At 40.7% G+C, this 21,242-nt stretch overlaps 1 protein-coding gene across 3 annotated transcripts in view; it reads left to right on the top strand.

Annotated features, from left to right (window-relative positions):
• Positions 1–21,242, top strand: part of CUL2 (cullin 2) — a 163,543-nt gene that overhangs the window by 42,939 nt on the left and 99,362 nt on the right. For all 3 annotated transcript variants that reach the window (XM_070429466.1, XM_070429457.1, XM_070429476.1), the window contains exons 5-6: positions 2,993–3,098; positions 8,909–8,991. In XM_070429466.1, the coding sequence (XP_070285567.1) occupies positions 2,993–3,098; positions 8,909–8,991 (189 nt within the window). The remainder of the gene's footprint in view (positions 1–2,992; positions 3,099–8,908; positions 8,992–21,242) is intronic.

Below are 21,242 nucleotides of genomic sequence, written 5' to 3'. Positions count from 1 at the left end.
TCTCTTGGCCATCTTCTTTAGAGAAGTGCCTATTTAGGTCGTCCTTTGCCCATTTTTTAATTGGATTGCTTCCTTTTGTTAAGTTGTATGAGTTCCTGCCCTAGCTGGCTTGGGTCAGTGGATAGAGCATGGGTCTGTGGACTAAGGGGTTCTGGGTTCAATTCTGGTCAGGGGTACATGCTCAGGTGGCCAGCTCAATCCCCAGTAGGGGAACTGAAGGAGGCAGCCGATCAATGGTTCTCTCTCATCATTGATGTTTCTACCTCTCTCTCCCTCTCTGAAATAAATAAAAATATATTTAGAGAAAAGTTGCATGAGTTTCTTATATATTTTGGATATTAACCCTTCATCAGATGTATCATTGCCAAATATGTTCTCCCATACAGTGGGCCTCCCTTTTCATTCTCTTGATGGTTTCTTTTGCTGTGCAGAAGCTTTTTAGTTTGATGTAGTCCCTTTTGTTTGTTTTCTCCTTAGTTTCCTTTGCCCTAGGAGATGTATCCATAAACATATTGCTACGAGAGATGTCTGAGATTTTGCTGCCTATAGTTTCTTCTAGGATTTTTATGGTTTCCCGACTTAGAATTTAAGTCTTTTATCCATTTTGAGTTTATTCTTGTGTTTGGTGTAAGTTGGTTGTCTAGTTTTATTTTTTTGCATATATCTGTCCAATTTTCCCAACACCATTTAATAGACTGTCTTGAGTCCATTGTATGTTCTTTCCTCCTTTGTCAAATATTAATTGAATGTAATGGCTTGGGTTGATTTCTGTCTTCTCTGTTCTGTTCCATAGATATATATGCCTGTTCTTGTGCCAGTATCAGGCTGTTTTGATTATGGTGCTATAATTTGATATCTGGTATTGTGATTCTTCCAACTTTTTTCTTATTTTTCAAGATTGCTGTGGATATTTGGGATCTTCTTTGGTTCCATATAAATTTTTGGAGTATTTGTTCTAGGTCTGTGAAATATGCTGTTTAATAGGGATTACATTAGATCTGTATATTGCCTTGGGTACTGTGGACATTTTACTGATGTTGATTCTACCAATCCATGAATATGGCATATTCTTCCACTTGTTTATATCTTCCTCCATCTCTTTTTTCAACGTCCTGTAGTTTTTCGAATACAAGTCTTTTGCCTCTTTGGTTAAGTTTATTCCTAAGTATCTTCATTTGTTTGTTGCAATGGTAAATGGGATTGTTTGTTTAGTTTCCTTTTCTGAGAATTCATTATTGGTGTAAAAAAAAGCCATGGGGGGAGGGGCGGGAGGGAAGCCATCGATATTTGGGTATTGATTTTTGTATCCTGCTACATTTCCAAATTCTTTTATTAACTCTAGTAGTTTTTGTGGTGGAGTCTTTAGGGTTTTCTGTGTACAATATCATGTCGTCTGAGAATAATGAGAGTTTTACTTCCTCCTTTCCAATTTGGATGTTTTTTATTTCTTCTTGTCTGAACGCTGTGGCTAGGACTTCCAGTTCTATGTTGAATAAGGGTGGTGAAAGCAGACATCCCTGTCTTGTTCCTGTTCTTAGGGGAAATGGTTTTAGTTTTTGCCATTGAGTAAGATGTTGGCTGTACGTTTTACTGTATATGGCCTGTATTATATATCGATATGCTCCCTCTGTTCCCACTTTGCTGAGAGTTTTTATCAAAAATGGCCATTTAATTTTGTAGAATGCTCTTTCTGCGTCTTTTGATATGATCCTGTGATTTTTGTCTTTCAATTTGTTTATGTGATGTATTCTTGATCTCATTGGTAACTCATTCATTGTTTAATAACATGTTATTTAGCCTCCATGTGTTTAAATGTTTTTTGGTGTTTATACTGTAGTTGATTTCTAATTTCATTCCACTGTGATCTGAGAAGATGCTTGATATTTCAATCTTCTTGAACTTGTAGAGACTTGTTTTGTGTTCTAACATGTGTTCTATCTTTGTGAATGATCCATGTACACTTGAGAAAAATGTATATTATGCAGCTTGGCATAAAATATTCTATAAATGTCAGCTAAATCCATCTGGTACAGCGTGTCATTTAGATTCACTGTTTTCTTATTAAATTTTTGACTGGAAGATCTATCTAGTGAGGTCAGCGGGGTGTTAAAGTCCCCTACAATGACTGTATTGTTGTTGATCTCTCCCTTCAAGTCCTATAGAAGTTTTATATATATATATATATATATATATATATATATATATATATATATATATTCCTATATTGGGTGCATATATGTTTACCAGAGTTATATTCTCGTGTTGCATCTATGCCTTTAGTATTATTAGAGACCTTTTTTGTCTCTTGTGATGGCCTTCTTTTTGAAATCTTATCTTGACTTACTGAGAAGAATCTGGAAATGATCTAATGAGATTGTTGAAGGGTTGTCCGTTGGATAGACCTATTTGGCTATAAGGCTTTTGGAGTTTTTATATAAACACTTGATTATTCTTCCTTCCTTCCTTCCTTCCTTCCTTCCTTCCTTCCTCCCTCCCTCCCTCCCTCCCTCCCTCCCTCCCTCCCTCCTCTCCTTTCCTTCTTTCCTTTGTTTATTGATTTTAGAGAGAAGAAGAGAGAGATGTGAGAGAGGAAGAAACATCGATGCCTCCCATATGTTCCCTGATCAGGGATTGAACCTATAACTAGGTATAGGCCCTGACCAGAAATTGAAACTACAACCTTTTGGTGTACAGGATGGTGCTCCAACCAACTGAGTCACCTGGCAAGGGCCCCTTGAATTTTTAAATTGAAACTGTGATTATAGGTGCCTTTTTTTTTTATTCTGCTCTAAAGGTCTTATCCTTTGTCTCTTAAGTCCTTACATAGAAAGTTGGGTAATAATTTTTAATTTTTATTTAATTTCTTTTGGGTATATTACTCAACTATTCTGTAGTTGATTTATAACCCTAAAATTATTGTTCCAAAGTTGCAAGTTATTTGTTTTTCTACCTATTTGACATACTTTTCAATGATATTACATTTGTTTTTCAGGTATCTCAACACCCAGTTTATTAAAAAAAATAAATTGACAGAAGCTGACCTTCAGTATGGCTATGGTGGTGTAGATATGAATGAACCTCTTATGGAAATAGGAGAGGTAGGAAATTCTTTAAATTATTGTCAAGCATAAGAATGTTTTTATTTATTTAAAAACATTTGGTTCACTGTCCTTTTTTAAAGGGCACTGAGTTAACTAGGTCAAAATTTAAAACATCCTAAATTTTAAGTAAATGAAATACTGTAATGATTTTCTAAGAAACTTCAAATAGATGAGAAAAACAGAAAAGACATGATAAGTATTTTAATAATTACATTGATGATAGGTTTATAGTTCCATTATGTGACAAAGTTCATGAAAAGTGTTTCGAAAATGTTGAGATTCCTGTAGTAAAAAGTACAAAGGACGTGGATTTAAAAGGGATCCTAAAGGAGAATAAATACAAATTTATGCATATAACAAATTCATTTTAAATTTTAAAAGTAATTAAATTCAAAGTAAAACAGTTATGTATGCAGCTCAAGTAGTTTACTCAAATTTAAATGTGGAGAATTATATAATGCATGTGCTGATTGTGAAAGAAACACTCTAGTATAATGTTTGCTTTTCCAAGTAATACGTATTTGTTGAGTAGCCAGACATTGTAGATGCAGTGATGAACAGACAGAAGGTCCCTGTCCTCATGGGAAGCAGATGCCAAAGAAGTAAAGAAATTAATGTTAAATTGTGATGAGTGTTAATGAAGGAAGTAAACATAAGATGTAGCATTATTAGAGATTTAAATTAGAATCATCCTTTTAGGAAATTTGTTGGAAATTAGTTTGAAAGTATTCCTTGCACTCATGCTAATAAGGGTAACTAATGGATAGACAGTGTAAATTTCCAATGGCCAACAATAAAAAGCTTATGTGGAAGAATATATCCAGTATGTTTTTGTTATAAAGTTAGGCAAATGAATAAAATAATAGTAGAAAATTGTTCATAGGACCTTTAATAAGGGTAACATGGTGTATTTAATAGGAATAAAACTGAAGGGGGAAAAAGGATATTGTGAAGCACATCAGTGAGAAATACCAAAATCTTAACAATGGTTGCTTTAATTAGTAGTTTTATAAGTGAATATTTTACTTAATGATTATTCCTTATTAACACCATCAAGCCTGCTCCTTTTCCCAGAGGAAATCACTATACACAATTTGATTTATATCTTTTCTGAATTTTACCTGTGTATTTGCATATAAATTTCATGCATACATGCATAATAGTTTTTATTTTATTTTTTAAACAATGTCATACCATATCTAAAGTCCTCCAACTTTTTTGTTAACATGTCTAGGAGTTCTTTTCACATACGTTAATTTTTGTGTGAGAGCTTAATATTCTACATTAGGCAAATAATAATTTATTAATTATTAAGTAATTTATCGTTTCAGTTTTTTGTTATTACAAACAATACTATAGTGAACATCGTTGTTTATTTATTAAATATTTTTTGAATCCCTCTGTGTGACAGGCGCTGTTCTGTATTTTAGGAATACAGTAGTGAACAAAGTGACAAAAAAGTTACACTCATGGAATTACAGTTATGTATGTATCTCTTTATATAGAAGCAGAAAATTTCATAGAGTGGGTACCTGGAACTTGATTTTCTGGGTTAAAGCTTGCTCTGCCAATTTTCCTTTCAAAGGGCTTTACCAATTTGCCCTCCCACCACAGCTCAGATTTAAGTGTGGAGAATTGTATAATGCTTATGCTGATTGTGAAAGAAATACTCTAGTACAATGTTTGCTTTAAAACATTTGCTATAAAATCTCATTTTCTTATGTATTATCTTCTATTTTTACTTGTTCATGCTATTTAAGAAGGGGGAAAAAAAAGAAGGCAAAACTTAAAGGATTTTCCTTGTAAGAAGACAGATGCTTTTATTTATTTGAAATGGAATTACCAATGGATCTGAGTAGAGTTACTCCAGAGAAACAGAATATAGAGGCAAAAAACAGACTTATATCTCTGTGGATGCAGTTCAGTTAGAAATGAGCAATTAGTTTTTGATTCTGGAATAATTTGTACTATGTATGGAAAAATTATCTGGAGTTTAAAGGCTTAAATGTGAAAGGGAAAACTTTAAAACTTTTGGGAGACAATATAGAAGACCTTATTATCTTAAGACCATACCTTTATGACCTTAGGGTAGGGAAGGAGTCCTTAAAAGACACAAAAAATACAAATGATAAAGGAAAAGATTGATAACTTTGAGTACATTATAATATACTAGAGGCCCGGTGCACGAAATTTGTGCATGGGGGTGGGTCCCTCAGCCGGGCCTGCACCCTCTCCAATCCAGGACCCCTTGGGGGATGTCCGACTGCCTCTTGCAATCCGTGACCGCTGGCTCCTAACCGCTCGCCTGCCTGCCTGCCTGCCTGCCTGATCGCTCCTAACCACCTCTGCCTGCCTGATCGCCCCTAACTGCTCCTCTGCTGGTCTGATTGCCCCTAACTGCCTCTGCCTCACCCCGCACCCGGGACCCAGGATTCCTTCCTCTGGCTGGTTGCAGGCACCCGGGACCCGGCTTCCCTTCCTCTGGTGAGCAGCAGGCACCCAGAATCCGGACTGGCTTTGCCCGGGCCAGCTGCAGCTGCAGGGGACCATGGGTGGGCGGTTTCGCCTGGACCGCAGCTGCAGACGCCCGGGACTGTGGGGCGGGCAGCTTGTCCCTCTCCCGGGCCGCAGGTGCAGACACAGCCGCTGGCCCCCGGGGCCATGGGGCAGGCAGCTTGTCCTTTTCCTGAGCCAAAGGCGCAGGTGCTGGCGCCTGGGACCGTGGGGCGTGCGGATTGTCCCTCTCCCGGGCCGCAGGCTCAGGTGCAGCCGCTGACACCCGGGACCACTGGGCGGGTGGCTTGTCCCTCTCCCAGGCTGCAGCCTGGCTGGTCCCCATTCCTCTCCCATGAGCTCATTTGTGCCTGGCTGGTCCCCATTCCTCTCCCATGAGCTCATTTGTGCCTGACTGGTCCCCATTCCTCTCTCCCTAGTGTTGAGTGTCTGAGCCATTATGGTGTGACCGTGTGAGGGTGTGATGGCCATTTGCATATTAGCTCCTTATTATATAGGGTTTTTACTAAAAAACTAAAGAAATTAAAAAGTCAAGTCACAAACTATGACAAACTACAATATGTAAAACTGTCAAGGGATTAACTTTTATAATATATAAAGAACTCCTAGGTTTCATTAAGAATGAGATAAACATTAATGAGATAATGGGCAACAAGGCTGGCAGGGGTGTTAGTGAGGAACGACCAAATGACTGAACAGCAGGCTGCATGGGGCGACCAGGTTGGCATGGGGGTTAGTGAGGGACAACTAAATGAATGAACAGTAGGCTGCATGGGGCGACTGGGCCGGCCCAGGGGTTAGTGAGGGACAACCAAACAACTGAACAGCAGGCTGCATGGGGTGACCACGCTGGCAGGGGGGCAGTTGGGGGGGAGACCATGCCAGCGGGGGGGGGGGGGGCAGTTGGGGGCAACCAGGTCGGCAGGGCGTCAGTAAGGGGCGACCAGGCCGGCAGAGGGGGGAAGTTGGGGGCAACCAGGCCAGCAAGGGGGCCAGTAAGGGGCGATCAGGCAGGAAGGCAGAGGCAGTTAGGGGTGACCAGGCTGGCAGAGGGGGGCAGTAAGGGGCAACCAGGCTGTCGGGGGAGGCAGTTGGGGGCGACCAGGCCTGCAGAGGGGGAAGTTAGGGGCGATCAGGCCAGCAGGCAGAGGCAGTTAGGGGTGATCAGGCTGGCAGGGGAGCAGTTAGGGGTGATCAGGCAGGCAGGCAGAGGTGGTTGGGGTGATCAGGCTGGCAGGGGGGACAGTTAAGGGCGATCAGGGAGGCAGGTAGGTGAGCATTTAGGAGCCATCACAATCCCAGATTGTGAGAGGGATGTCCGACTGCCAGTTTACACCCGATCCCTGGGATTGGCTCTAAACTGGCAGTCGGACATCCCCCGAGGGGTCCCAGATTGGAGAGGGTGTAGGCTGGGCTCAGGGGATCCCCCGCCTGTGCACGAATTTCATACACCAGGCCTCTAGTCTATAATAATAAAAGCAAAATATGCTAATTATATTGGATGTCCTTCTGGACGACCTTTTGGATGAAGCCGGTGCTATGAGGGAAGCCCAGGTCCTGGGTGCCAGAGGGAAGTCCGAGCTCCAGGTGCCAGAGGGAAGCAGGTGCCAGCAGCCAGGGGAAGGAAGGCCTACTTTTGCATGAATTTTGTGCATCAGACCTCTAGTGTGAGTATTGGAAAACCATTTGGCTTGACTGAGTAAAGCTGTATATGTCCCTAACCCTATAGTGCAGCATCTCCAATCATAGGTGTATATCCAAGAACTTTTTGCTTATGTTCACCAGAAACTATCCTATATAATAAAGAGGGAATATGCAAATTTACCATCACTCCGCCACAAAGATGGTGGCGCCCACAGTGGAGGTGGGGGTTTCCGTAACACAAGATGGCTTCACCCACAGAGGAGGCGGGGTTTTCATAACAGAAGATGGCTGCACCCACAGTGGAGGCCGAGTTCCTGTAACGAGCCTTAATGAGCAATCTGCAGGGACCTGAGGCTGCACCCCCAACCCCATGGAGCTTGACAGGGGACTTCAGGCTGCATCCCCCACCTGGCAGGACTTGACGGGGACCTCAGGCCGTGCCCCCTGCCCTGGCGCCAGGCCGGGAGACCTCAGGCCATGTTCCCCACCCTGGCACCGAGCCAGGGGACCTGAGGCTGCACTCCCCGCCCAGTGGGGCTTGATAAGGGTGGAACTGGCTGGGTCTGGGTCTAGCTCAATTTGGGGGGGGGAGGCGGTCGGGGCTGGGTCTCGTGTGATTTTGAGGCGCACGTGGGTGGGCGGGGACTTGACTCTGGGTCCCATGGTGTGTCCCAGACTCTGACAGGAGGAAGATTTTCATATACATTTTACTAATTTTCTTTCATCTCTGACACTTCTATTATAGAGAAAGGGCAAATAACAATATTAAAATATTTCCTCTTATTAATCCCCTTTTAATGTGCATGAGTTTCGTACACCGTGCCACTAGTATACAAGAATAGCAGCATTTTTCTCAAATAGCAAAACTGGAATCACAAACATATGTCATGAGCAATAAAAAGGAAAAATAAATCATGGTGTATTTATGCAATAGGATACTAAGTAGCAATGTCAATGATTGAACTATATAGCTGTATCTTTCAATTTAGATGGATTTCAGTAATAGTTAAAAATTTTAAAAACCATACATAGAAAGTATACAGTGTGATTTCGTTAGCAAGGTCAGAAATGGTCAACTTCAAAAATACTATATGGGGCTACTTACACATTTGGTCCAATTGTAATCAAGGGAATGATTTAACACAAGATTCAGGATAGCAAAAACGTCTGAGGGGGAAGTAGGAGTACATTTGGGGCAATGGTAATGGTGAAGTCGTATTTCATAACCTGGGTGGTAAATACAGGTTTATTTTATTTTATTATCCTTTAAGTTGACTTATCCTTTTATGTTTGTATGGCAAATTACATTATTTTATTCAATGTAACTCCTTTGGTTGTTACAATCTTGGCATCTATAGCCCCTCTATAATACTGAGTATTTAATAATCAAATAAGCTTTTATAAACATCAATTATTTCTGTAAAATTTTCAGCTAATCAAAAAAACCTTTATTCTGTTTTTTGTACAAGTCTGATATGTCATTTAAAATTAGACATTAATTTTCCTTATGTTTATTAAATTTTCATTTGAATTTTGAAATATTAATTATAAATACTTCTGTTGCTAGATATTTTTTAGAAGTCTTACACAAATGTTACAAAGAAATACTAAGTAATTCAGCCTTTGATGGTTTTTATTTTTTCTGGCAGCTAGCATTGGATATGTGGAGGAAATTAATGGTTGAACCGCTTCAGACCATCCTTATCCGAATGCTGCTCCGAGAAATCAAAAAGTGAGTTCTGACATTTACCTTCTTGAGTCAGTTCTAATTTGCTGTTTGATATTTTTTAATAGTTGCTTGGCTATTGACAAGACAGAGGTCTCATTTTATTGTAATGAGCCTCATTTACCATCTTAATGCCAATGCTTAAAATTGTTGTTAATTTTTGGGGCAAGTCTTTGGTCTTTACTTATAGCGTAAACATGCTTAGTAAAATAAATAAGTCCCTGAGGGAAGTAAATCCCTTACTGCTTTTCAGTTCTGAAACCTCTTGGACTTTACAGGGAGTGCTGAGTATTTCAGTTTAAAGCCTGATGAGGATAACCTATTCAAGAAAGCAGATTATTCTAGTTAGTTGCTTATCTCTTAGCCTCAGTGTTAAACCTTTAACTTGCCTGTTACTGTCTGGCAGATTTATGGGAAAAATAGCTTCCCATTCTTCTCATGGCCCAGAGTGATTGACTCTTTACCTAACTGCTACGTGAATCGAGTTTGGGACAAAGTTTTTCTATGGAGTTCAGAATAGCATATCCTTGGGTCAGCTCTGGCTTAAAATATTCTTACTAATCTTTGGAAAATCAGAAGAACTAAATCCACTTTGGAGAAGCAAAAGCACTAAAAGTCAGTTATGCAGATGTGTATATAATACATTTCAGGTTACTGGAACTACTGTTTATAGGAATTACTTAGACCAGTGAATTGCAGTGTGATAATGACCATTCTATTGGAATCTTCTTTCTTTTTTGTTTCTCTCTTTTTTTTTAAATTCAATTTTTAAATTTTTATTATTAAATTACAGTTTATAGTCTATTATTTTGTATTAGTTTTAGGTCTATGCATAATGGTTAGGCAATCATATATTTTTTACAGAGTTCCCCTGATATTTCCAGTATTCACCTGGCACCATACATAGTTATTACAATATTATTGACTATACTAGAGGCCCGTTGCACAAAAGTCGTGCATGAGTAGGGTCCCTAGGCCTGGCTGGCGATCAGGGCCGATCTGTGAGGCCACCAGCGATCGGAGTACCCCCGCTGGCACCTGCCCCCCTCCCCCACCACCACCAGTCGCTTCCCTCTGTGGGAGCGACTGGGGGGCAGCGCCGGCCCTCTCGCCAGCTGGTCCCGCCTGCCTGCCTGCTCGCCGGCTGCCGCCAGTCCCCCCTTGGCTGGCCTGGGGCCTGTGGGCTGGGGGCAGCTCCTGTGTAGAGCGTCTGCCCCCTGGTGGTCAGTGTGTGTCATAGCAACCAGTCATTCTGCCGTTCGGTCGATTTGCCTATTAGGCTTTTATTATATAGGACTAGAGGCCTGTTGCACGAATTCATGCACCAGTGGGATCCCTCGGCCTTGCCTGCGTGATCAGGCCAAAACTGGCTCTCCGACATCCCCCGAGGGGTCCCGGATTGCGAGAGGGCGCAGGCCAGGCCAAGGCACCCCAACAGTGCACTATCAGGGCCAGAGAGGGACACGGGAGTTTGGCCAGCCAGGGAGGGACTGTGGGAGGGCTCCAAGGCATGTCCGGCCTGTCTTGCTCGGTCCCAATCAGCCAGACCCCAGCAGCAAGCTAACCTACCGGTCAGAGTGTCTGCCCCCTGGTTGGTGGTCAATGCATGTCAGAGCCACTGGTCGATTGGTTGACTGCTCCCTGGTGGTCAGTGCATGTTATAGCTACTGGTCGACTGCCCCCTGGTAGTCAGTGCACGTCATAGCGAGCGGCTGAGCAGCCTTAGCATATCAGCGTATTACGCTTTGATTGGTTGAACGGACGATTGGACATTAGCATATTAGACTTTTATTATATAGGATTCCCTATGCTGTACTTTACATGCCTGTGACTATTTTTTAACAGCCAATCTGTACTTCTTAATCCCTTCATCTTTTTTATCCATCCCCCTCTGGCAACCATCAGTCTGCTCTCTGTGTTTGTGAGTCTGTTTCTATTTTTTTGTTGTTTATATTGTTTTCTAGTGAATCTGCTTTCTTTAAGAGGAACCAAATGTAGAGTTTTTCATGTGAGAGGCTCCTTGTAAGAAATAAGGGATTAATAAAAAGCAAGCCACAAAAAGAATAAGACAGTATTTTAAAATTTAATGTTAATAACAAATACTAAGTAAATGGCAGCAATTAGTAAATTGGTTTTCAGAAATTGTTACTTAACCTTTTAGTGATTCCATTGTTTCCGAAACACCGCGAGAATCAGAAAAAAGGCAGTAGTGAAGCAATGGAGTGGAACAACATCTTTACTTCTCTTTTCACTGCTAAACTATGATTAAAAGAACACTCCCAAAAAGATTTGTAGGTTCTAATATTTCTTTTGCTAAGAAATAACTAATGCTTTTCTGGACTTGGAATTCAGCTATTTTACATAAAAAGTATAATGAAAAGATTGTTATTTTCTAAATGTACTTTTATGAAATGTCTCTCTTAATATAATAGTATTTCACTCTAGTAAATTTTTCATAGTTGTGATTGTTAGCCTGTTAGAAATTAATTTTTTTTCATTAACCCCCAGGTATGTCCAAAGCTTTTTAAAAAGTAATTCTTTATTGTTGAAAGTATTACATATGTTGCCTTATTCTCCCCATTCACCCCTCCAGCCTGCCTCCGCCCCCGCACCAGGCCCTCACCACCCCATTGTCTGTGGCCATGGTCCATGCCTATATGCATGCAAGATTCTTGGTTGATTAATTCCCACCCACCCATCCTCCCCCGATTCCACACACTGTTTCATGCTTCCATGTCTCTGGATCCACTCCATTCATCAGTTTATTTTGCTACTTAGATTCCACATATGAGTGAGATTATGTGATATTTGTCTTTCTCTGACTGACTTATTTTACCTAGCATGATATCTCCAGGTCTCAAAGGGTAAGAGATTCTTCTTTTTTACTGCTGCATAGTATTCCATGGTATAAATGTACCACAGCTTATTTATCCACTCATCTACTGATGGGCACTTGGGCTGTTTGCAGATCTTAGCTATTGTAAATTGTGCTGCTATGAACATAGGGTGCATACATTCTTTCTGATTAGTATTTCAGGTTTCCATTTTTTAATTAGATTGTTTGTCTTCCTTTTGTTAAGTTGCATGAGTTCCTTATATATTTTGGATATTAACCTTTATCAGATGTATCATTGCCAAATATGTCCTCCCATGCAGAGGGCTCCCTTTTTGTTTTGTGAATGGTTTCTTTTGCTGTGCAGAAGCTTTTTATTTTGATGTAGTTCCATTTGTTTATTTTCTCCTTAGTTTCCTTCCTCCCCCCGCCCTTTATTTATTAAGGCATTAAAAATGTGTCCTTACCATCTCCTTGCGCCCCCACTCCCCTGCTCATACCCTCACCCCCCTGGTGTTTGTGTCCATTGGTTATGCTTATATGCATGCATACAAGTCCTTTTGTTGATCTCTCCCCCTTACCCGCACCCTCCCCTACCATCCCTCTGAGGTTTGATGGTCTGATCAGTGCTTCTCTGTCTCTGTTTTTGCTCATCAGTTTATGTTGTTCATTATAGTCCACAAATGAGTGAGATCATGTGATATTTAACTTTCTCTGACTGGCTTATTTTGCTTAGCATAATGCTCTCCAGGTTCATCCATGCTGTTGCAAATGGTGCGTTCCTTGTTTTTTACAGCAGCATAGTATTCCATTGTGTAGATGTACCACAGTTTTTTTAATCCACTCATCTGCTGATGGCCACTTAGGCTGTTTCCAAATCTTAGCTATGGTAAATTGTGCTGCTATGAACATAGGGGTGCATATATCCTTTCTGATTGGTGTTTCTGATTTCTTGGGATATAGTCCTAGAAGTGGGATTACTAGGTCAAATGCGAGTTTATTTTTAATTTTTTGAGGAAACTCCATACTGTTCTCCACAGTGGCTGCACCAGTCTACATTCCCACCAACAGTGCAGGAGGGTTCCTTTTTCTCCACATCCTCTCCAGCACTTGTCATTTGTTGCTTTGTTGATGATAGCCATTCTGACAGGTGTGAGATGGTACCTCATTGTCATTTTGATTTGCATCTTTCAGATGATTAGTGACTTTGAGCATGTTTTCATATGTCTCTTGGCCTTCTGTATGTCGTCTTTCGAGAAGTATCTATTTAGATCATTTTTTGATTGGGTTGTTTATCTTCCTTTTGTTAAGTTGTATGAGTTCCCTATAAATGTTGGAGAATAAACCCTTATTGGTGATAACATTGGCAAATATGTTCTCCCATGCAGTTGGCTTTCTTTTGTTTTGTTGATGGATTCTTTTGTTGTGCAGAAGCTTTTTATTTTGATGTAGTCCCATTTGTTTATTTTCTCTTTAGTTTCCATTGCCCTAGGAGCCTTATTGGTGAAGATATTGCTTTGGCATATGTCTGAGATTTTGCTGCCTGTGGATTCCTCTAAGATTTTTATGGTTTCCCATCTTCCGTTTAAGTCCTTTATCCATTTTTAGTTTGTTTTTGTGTATGGTGTAAGTTGGTGGTCTAGTTTCATTTTTTTTGCATGTATCTGTCCAATTTTCCCAGCACCATTTATTGAGTGTAATAGCTTGGGTTGATTTCTGGGTTCTCTGTTTTTTTCCATTGATTTATATGCCTGTTCTTGTGCCAGTACCAGGATGTTTTGATTACGGTGGCTTTGTAGTATAACTTGAAATGTGGTATTATGATTCCTCCAACTTTGTTTTTCTTTCTCAATATTGCTACAGCTATTCAGGGTCTTTCTTTGATTCCATATAAACTTTGGAGTATTTGTTCTAGATCTGTGAAATATGCTCTTGGTATTTTAATAGGGATTGCATTGAATCTGTAGATTGCCTTGGGTACTATGGACATTTTACTGATGTTGATTCTACCAATCCATGAACACAGTATATTCTTTCACTTGTTTATATCTTCCTCCATCTCTTTTTTCAACGTCCTGCAGTTTTCTGAGTACAAGTCTTTTCCCTCTTTGGTTTAGTTTATTCCTAAGTATCGTAATTTTTTTGTTGCAATGGTAAATGGGATTGTTTGTTTAGTTTCTCTTTCTGAGAATTCATTATTGGTGCATAAAAAAGCCATAGCCATCGGTTTTTGTGTGTTCATTTTGTATCATGCTACATTGCCAAATTCATTTATTAAATCTAGTAGTGTTTTGGTAAATTCTCTAGCGTTTTCTGTGTATAATATCATGCCATCTGCGAGTAATGAGCGTTTTTTTATTTCTTCTTCTTGTCTGATCGCTGTGGCTAGGACTTCCATTACTATGTTGAATAAGAGTGGTGAAAGCAGACATCCCTGTCTTGTTCCTTTTCTTAGGGGAAATGGTTGTAGTTTTTGCCCGTTGAATATGATGTTTGCTATAGATTTGTCATATATAATCTTTATCATGTCGAGATAATGCTCCCTCTATTCCCACTTTGCTGAGAGTTTTTATCAAAAATGGCTGTTGGGCCCTAACTGATTTGGCTCAATGGATAGAGCATCAGCCTGAGGACTGAAGGGTCCCAGGTTTGATTCCAGTTAAAGGCATGTACCTCGGTTTCGGGCACATTCCCAGTGTGGGGTGTACAGGAGGCAGCTGATTGATGTTTCTCTCTCATCGATGTTTCTAACTATCCCTCTCTCTTTCTCTCTGTGAAAAATCAATAAAATATATATTTTTAAAAATGGCTGTTGGATTTTGTTGAATGCTTTTTCTGCATCTATTGATATGATCCTGTGATTTTTTTTCTTTCAATTTGTTTATGTGATGTATCACGTGTATTGATTTGCGAATATTGTAACAGCTTTGCATCCCTGAATAAATCCCACTTGGTCATGGTTTATGATCTTTTTGATGTATTGCTGGATCTGATTTGCTGATATTTTGTTGAAGATTTTATCTATATTCATCAGGGATATTGGCCTATAATTCTCTTTCTTTATAGTGGTATTAGGATAATGCTGGCCTCATAAAAAGAGTTTGGAAGTATTTCTTCCTCTTGGATTTTTTTGGAATAGTTTGAGGAGTATAGGTGTTAGTTCTTCTTTAAATGTTTGGTAAAACTCCTCTGTGAAGCCCTTCCGACCAGGGCTTTTGTTTGCTGGGAGTTTTTTGACTACTGCTTCTATTTCATCAGTTGTTATTGGCCTATTCAGGTTTTCTGATTCTTCCTGATTCAGTTTGAGAAGATTTTATTTTCTTAGACATTTGTCCATTTCATCCACATTGTCCAACTTGTTGGCGTATAGTTGTTCATAATATTTTTGTACAATCTTTTGTATTTCTGTGGTGCCATTTTTTTGGGTCCTCTGTCTTTGTTTCTTCATGACTCTGGCCAATAGTTCATCAATTTTGTTTATCCTTTCAAAGAACCAGATCTTGGTTTCATTGAGTTTTTGTATTGTTGTTGTTTTTTTTAGTGTCTGTGTTATTTATTTCTGCTCTAATCTTTATTACTTTCTTCCTTCTACTTACTCTGGGCTTTTCTTTTTGTTCTCTTTCTAGTTCTTTTTAAGTTGTAGGGTCTAATAGTTTATTGTTGGTTTTTCTTGTTTTTTGAGGTATGCCTGTAGCACTATGAACTTCCCTCTCAGGACTGCTTTTGCTGTTTTCCAGAGATTTTGGTTGTTGTGTGTTTATTTTCATCTATTTCCAGGAAGTTTTTTATTTCTTTCTTGTTCTCATTGCTAACCCATTCATTGTTTAATAACATGCTATTTAGCCTCCATGTGTTTGAATGTTTTGGGGTATTTTCATTGTAGTTGATTTCTAATTTCATTTCACTGTGATCTGAGAAGATGCTTTATATAGTTTCAGTTTGTAGAGACTTGTTTTGTGTCCTAACATGTGTTCTATCTTTGTGTATGATCCATGTGTACTAGAGAAGAATTTATATTCTGCAGCTTTGGGGTGAAATGTTCTATAAATGTCAATTAAATCCATCTGATTCAGTGTGTCCTTTAGAGTCACTGTTTCCTTGTTAATTTTTTTGTATGTTTACATATTTTACTTCACCCATTTAGTCAGTGGTACAAATGAAAATTTTCAGCTGGTGTCAAGATAAGTGGACAACATTTGTGTTTATATCATAGCTGACAGTAAGGAATACTACAGGTATTCATGAAATGTGTGCGTTTTAACAGAACTGTTCAGTTTAGTACTGGAATTACAACACAAATGGAGTGAACTATTCTTTTGTTAAAGTCTCTGGAACTATATCTCAAAGCAGAATTTTGGATGTACTTTCCTTATTAAATTTTTGTGTGGAAGATCCATCCAGTGAAGTTAGCAGTATGTTAAAGTCACCTATTCTGACTGTATTGTTGTTGGTCTCTCCATTAAATTCCTCTAGAAGTTTTTTTAAATATATTTAGTTGCTTGTATATTGGGTGCATATATATTTACAAGGGTTATATCCTCTTTTTGGATTGATCCCTTTAGTATTAGTGACCTTTGTTACCTCTTCTGATGGCCTTCATTTTGAAGTCTATTTTGTCAGATATTAGAATTGCTACTCTAGCTTTTTTTTTTTCTTTTCCATTTGCTTGGCAAATTTTTTCCCATCCTTTTACTCTCATCCTGTATGTGTCTTTTGTTCTGAGGAGGGTCTCTTGTATACAGCATATAGTTGGGTCATGGTTTGTATTTATTCAGCTACCTTATGGCTTTTCATTGTAGTGTTTAATCCATTTATAGTTACGGTTATTATTATAGGTACTTATTTATTGCCATTTTACTTCTATATGCCTAGGTTTCTCTCTGTTTCTTCTTCACATTACAGCAGTCCCTTTAGCATTTCTTGTAGTGCTGGTTTGGTGGTGATAAAATCCTCCAGCCTTTTTTGGTCCCAGAAGCTCTTTATTTGGATGTCTGTTTTGACTGATAGCCTTGCTGGATATAGTAATCTTGGTTTTAGATCCTTGCCTTCCATTACCTTGAGTATTTCATGCCATTCCCTTCTGGCCTATAGAATCTGTGATGAGAAATCAGCCTTACAGCCTTATGGGAGTTCCTTTGTAGGTAACAGTTTGCTTTTCTCTTGCTGCTTTTAAGATTCTCTCTTTGTCTTTAATTTTTGGCATTTTAATTAAGATGTCTCTGGGTGTGGGCCTATTTGGGTTCTTCTTGCTTGGGGTTCTCTGTGCCTCATGGACTTGTGTGACTTTTTCTTTTACTAGGTTAGGGACGTTTTCTGCCATTATTTATTCAAACACATTCTCTATCCCTTTCTCCCTTTCTGCCTCTTCTGGCACACCTGCTATTCTAATATTGTTATCTTTCCCATTGCCCCACAGCTCCCTTAAGCTGTCCTGTTTTTGAATCTTTTTTTTTTGTTGTTTCTCTGAATGAATGTTTTTTTTTCAACCCTGTCTTCTAATCCAGTGATTCGTTCCTCAACTTCCCCTAATCTGCAGTGTATTCCTTCCAATGTGATCTTTATTTGTGCTATGTCATTCTGTATTTATGTTTTCTTAATTACTATATCTTTTCTCATGCTGTTGAGCATCTTTACCATCATTACTCTAAACTCTGTTTCAGATAAATTTCTTATGTTTGTTTCATTTATCTCTTCTTCTGGAGAATGCTCTTTCAGTGGGGGGTTGTTTCTTTGTCTCCTTATTTTGACTGACTGGGTTTGTGACTATATATTAGGTAGATCTTCTATGCCTCTCAATCTCTACTGCTGGCATGAGGGAATGACTCAGCACAGGACACTGGGGGTGTCTGCCTTTTGAGCTTTAACCCCAAAGTCCTCAATCTTGTCTTCTGCTCACATAACTCTAGTCCACTCTGTCCCTCTGCCGGAGCACAAGGTAGGTGGATCCACAAGGAATTTTGTGCTTTGGACCTTTATGAGGTTGCCTTAATTTCCAGCTGTCTCTCCCTCGCAGACAACAACCCTGCTGCTTTTCACAGCCAGCTGTTCTGTGGGTACCCTCAGTTCTGGTGTGCTTTTCTGGGGGGCCCAGCGTGGGGATTAGATCACAGAGTTCTCAATGGCAACCCCCGACAGCTAAGATATCTCTTTGGAACTTCAGTTGTCATCTGTGGTTGCCCAGCCAGCCCTTTTGTAACTCCACCCCTCCTACCAGTCTCTGTGTGGTCTCCACTTTCGGTCCTCGGGTATCAGTGTTCTCTCCAGCAAGTCTGCCGTTGATTATTCAGGAAGTTTTTCTGTATTTTAGTAGTAATTTCAGTTGTTTCTGGGAGCTTGTCTGTGCATCATCCACTTATTCTGCTGCCATTTTTTTTCATTTAGAAATTAATTTGATGAAAAATTAAAGAAAATCTAGCTCAGCCGGTGTGGGTCAATGGTTGAGCATTGACCTATTAACCAGGAGGTCATAGGTTGATTGCTGGTCAGGGTACATGTCTGGGTTGCTGGCTCAATCCCCAGTAGGGAACATGCAGCTGGCAGCCCATCGATGATTCTCTCTTATCATTGACTAGAGGCACAGCACACAAAATCGTGCGAGTAGGGTCCCTAGGGCCTAGCCTCCTGCAATCAGGGCCGCCTCCTGCCCGTTCGCCAGTCCCCAGGCCAAACGCCGCATCCGCTGCCAGGCCGTCAGGCCGTCAGGATCACCAGCTCATCTCCGGCTGCTCAGGAGCTCAGGCCTAAGGGAAAGCAGGCACCGGCGACTTCACCTCCAATACGTGTGCACCAGACGGGCCACTGATGGAACTCGCTGCTCACTCGGGGCCGCCGCTGCCGCCGTCACCGTCACCACTGCTGCTGGGGCTTGAGGTGCTGACAGAAGCTGCGGGGTGTGCCCGTGACCTACTCGCCTCGGCGTGAGCAGCTCCGAGCGGCTCCAAGCGGGCAGCGTGTTCCATCAGTGGTCGTCCCGGCGCACGCGCATAGAGGTGAATTCACCAGTGCCTGTTTTCCCACAGACCTGAATCCCTGAGCAGCCGGGGATGAGCTGGTGATCCCAACGGCCTGACAGTCAGCTCGGTCCTCCCGCCACCCTCCCCGATTCCCCCGTTCAGCATCACTGATCCATTGGAGCCTGCGGCCCAGGGGCAGGGACCAATAGGTCAGCTCCTCTGCCCACTTGCCAGTCCCCAGTCCCACCCTACCCCGCTTGCAGGCTGGGGGGTGGGACCGAAAGGTGCTCAATGCATCTCATGGTGACTGGTTGGTTGGTCATCACCATCGTCACAGACACTGGTTTTTTATATATATAGATGTTTCTATCTGTCTCCTGACCTGTCTGAATTAAGAAAAAAAATGTGTAAGAAAAATAATAGAACTATATACTACATTAATTCTGGAAAAGACAGAGATAATCTGGTCAGAGATGTCAGACCAAGCTGACTTAGTTGTGTTGTTATAATCGGCTTCCATTAAAGTATTGTTTGACATGCTTTACTAATACTCTATTTATTTCTCATTCTGTTAGTGTAGTCTAGTAGATTGGCATTATCACACATTTTACAGTTAAGGAAACTTAAGGCTTAATAATAATAAAAATTACACCAGGGAACTATGTTCCAAGCATTTTTCTAAGAGCTTTACATGCATTATCCCATATAATCCTCACAAATAGCAATATTAAAATATTTCCTCTAATTAATCCCCTTTTAATGTGCATGAATTTTGTGCACTGGGCCACTAGTTTAAGATAAATCAGATCTAGCTGTTGATAGTGCTATTATTTCAGCCTGAGGGACACTCCCCCCATGCACAAATTTTGTGCACCGGTCCACTAGTATTTTATTATTGCTATTTGCCCTTTCTCTATAAGAAGTGTCAGAGAGGAAAGGAAATTAGTAAAATATATATGAAAATCTCCCTCCTGTCAGAGTCTGGGACGTGCCGCGGGACCCAGTGCATCTTGAAATCACACGATACCCAGACCTGGCCAGCCCCACCCCTGTCAAGCCCCGCCAGGCAGGTGGTGCAGCCTCAGGTCTCCCGTCAAGCCCTGCTGGGCAGGGGACGCAGCCTCGGGTCCCCTGGCCTGGTGTCGGAGCTGGGGCCGCAGCCTCAGGTACCCTGGCCTGGCCACAGGTCCCCCGGTGCCGGGGCGGAGGGCGTGGCCTCAGGTCCCCCGGCCCAGCCTCAGGTCCTCCCAGCCCTGGCACGACGGCATGAGGGTGTGACTACCATTTGCATATTAGCTCTTTATTATATAGGATTATTAAAAATAGTTTGCTTAAGTTTATCTCATGCCATTGCATCTAACAAGGATTTTTTTTTAATTAAATCTTTATTGTTCAGATTATTACATTTTTTCCTCTTTTTTTCCCCCCATTACTCCCCTCCTCCTAGTTCCCCGCCCCACCCTCCGCCCTCACTCCCCACCCACTGTCCTCATCCATAGGTGCACGATTTTTGTCCAGTCTCTTCCCGCATCTCCCACTCCCCTTTCCCTCCCAAGAATAGTCAGTCCATTCCCTTTCTATGTCCCTGATTCTATTATAATCACCAGTTCATTCTATACATCAGATTATTTATTCACTTGATTCTTAGATTCACTTGTTGATAGATGCATGTTTGTTGTTCATAATTTGTATTTTTACCTTTTTCTTCTTCTTCCTCTTCTTAAAGGGTACCTTTCAGCATTTCGTATAATACTGGTTTAGTGGTGATGAACTCCTTTAGCTTTTCCTTATCTGTGAAGCTCTTTATCTGACCTTCAATTCTGAATGATAGCTTTGCTGGATAAAGTAATCTTGGTTGTAGGTTCTTGGTATTCATCACTTTGAATATTTCTTGCCATTCCCTTCTGGCCTGCAAAGTTTCTGTTGAGAAATCAGCTGACAGTCATATGGGTATTCCCTTATAGGTAATTGAGTCTCTTTCTCTTGCTGCTTTTAAGATTCTCTCTTTGTCTTTTGCTCTTGGCATTTTAATTATGATGTGTCTTGGTGTGGTCCTCTGTGGATTCCTTTTGTTTGGGGTTCTCTGCGCTTCTTGGACCTGTAAGTCCATTTCTTTCACCAGATGGGGGAAGTTTTCTGCCATTATTTCTTCAAATAGGTTTTCAATATCTTGCTGTCTCTCATCTTCTGGCGCCCCTATAATTCTGATGTTGGTACGTTTGAAACTGTCCCAGAGGCTCCTTACACTATCTTCGTATTTTCGGATTCTTTTTTCATTTTGCTTTTCCGGTTGGGTGTTTTTTGCTTCTTCGCATTTCAAACCTTTGACTTGATTCTTGCGCTCCTCTGGTCTGCTGTTGGATGTCTGTATAATATTCTTTATTTCAGTCAGTGTATGCTTAATTTCTAGTTGGTTCTTTATCACAACATCGAGCGTCTCAGTTTTCTTGAGGCTCTCATCAAGTTTATCG

Source organism: Myotis yumanensis, unplaced genomic scaffold (genome assembly GCF_028538775.1).
Source record: "Myotis yumanensis isolate MYYU_CA2020_CCGP unplaced genomic scaffold, mMyoYum1.0.hap1 SCAF_1, whole genome shotgun sequence".
NCBI lineage: Eukaryota > Metazoa > Chordata > Mammalia > Chiroptera > Vespertilionidae > Myotis > Myotis yumanensis.
This window is presented reverse-complemented; position numbering and strand designations above follow the sequence as displayed.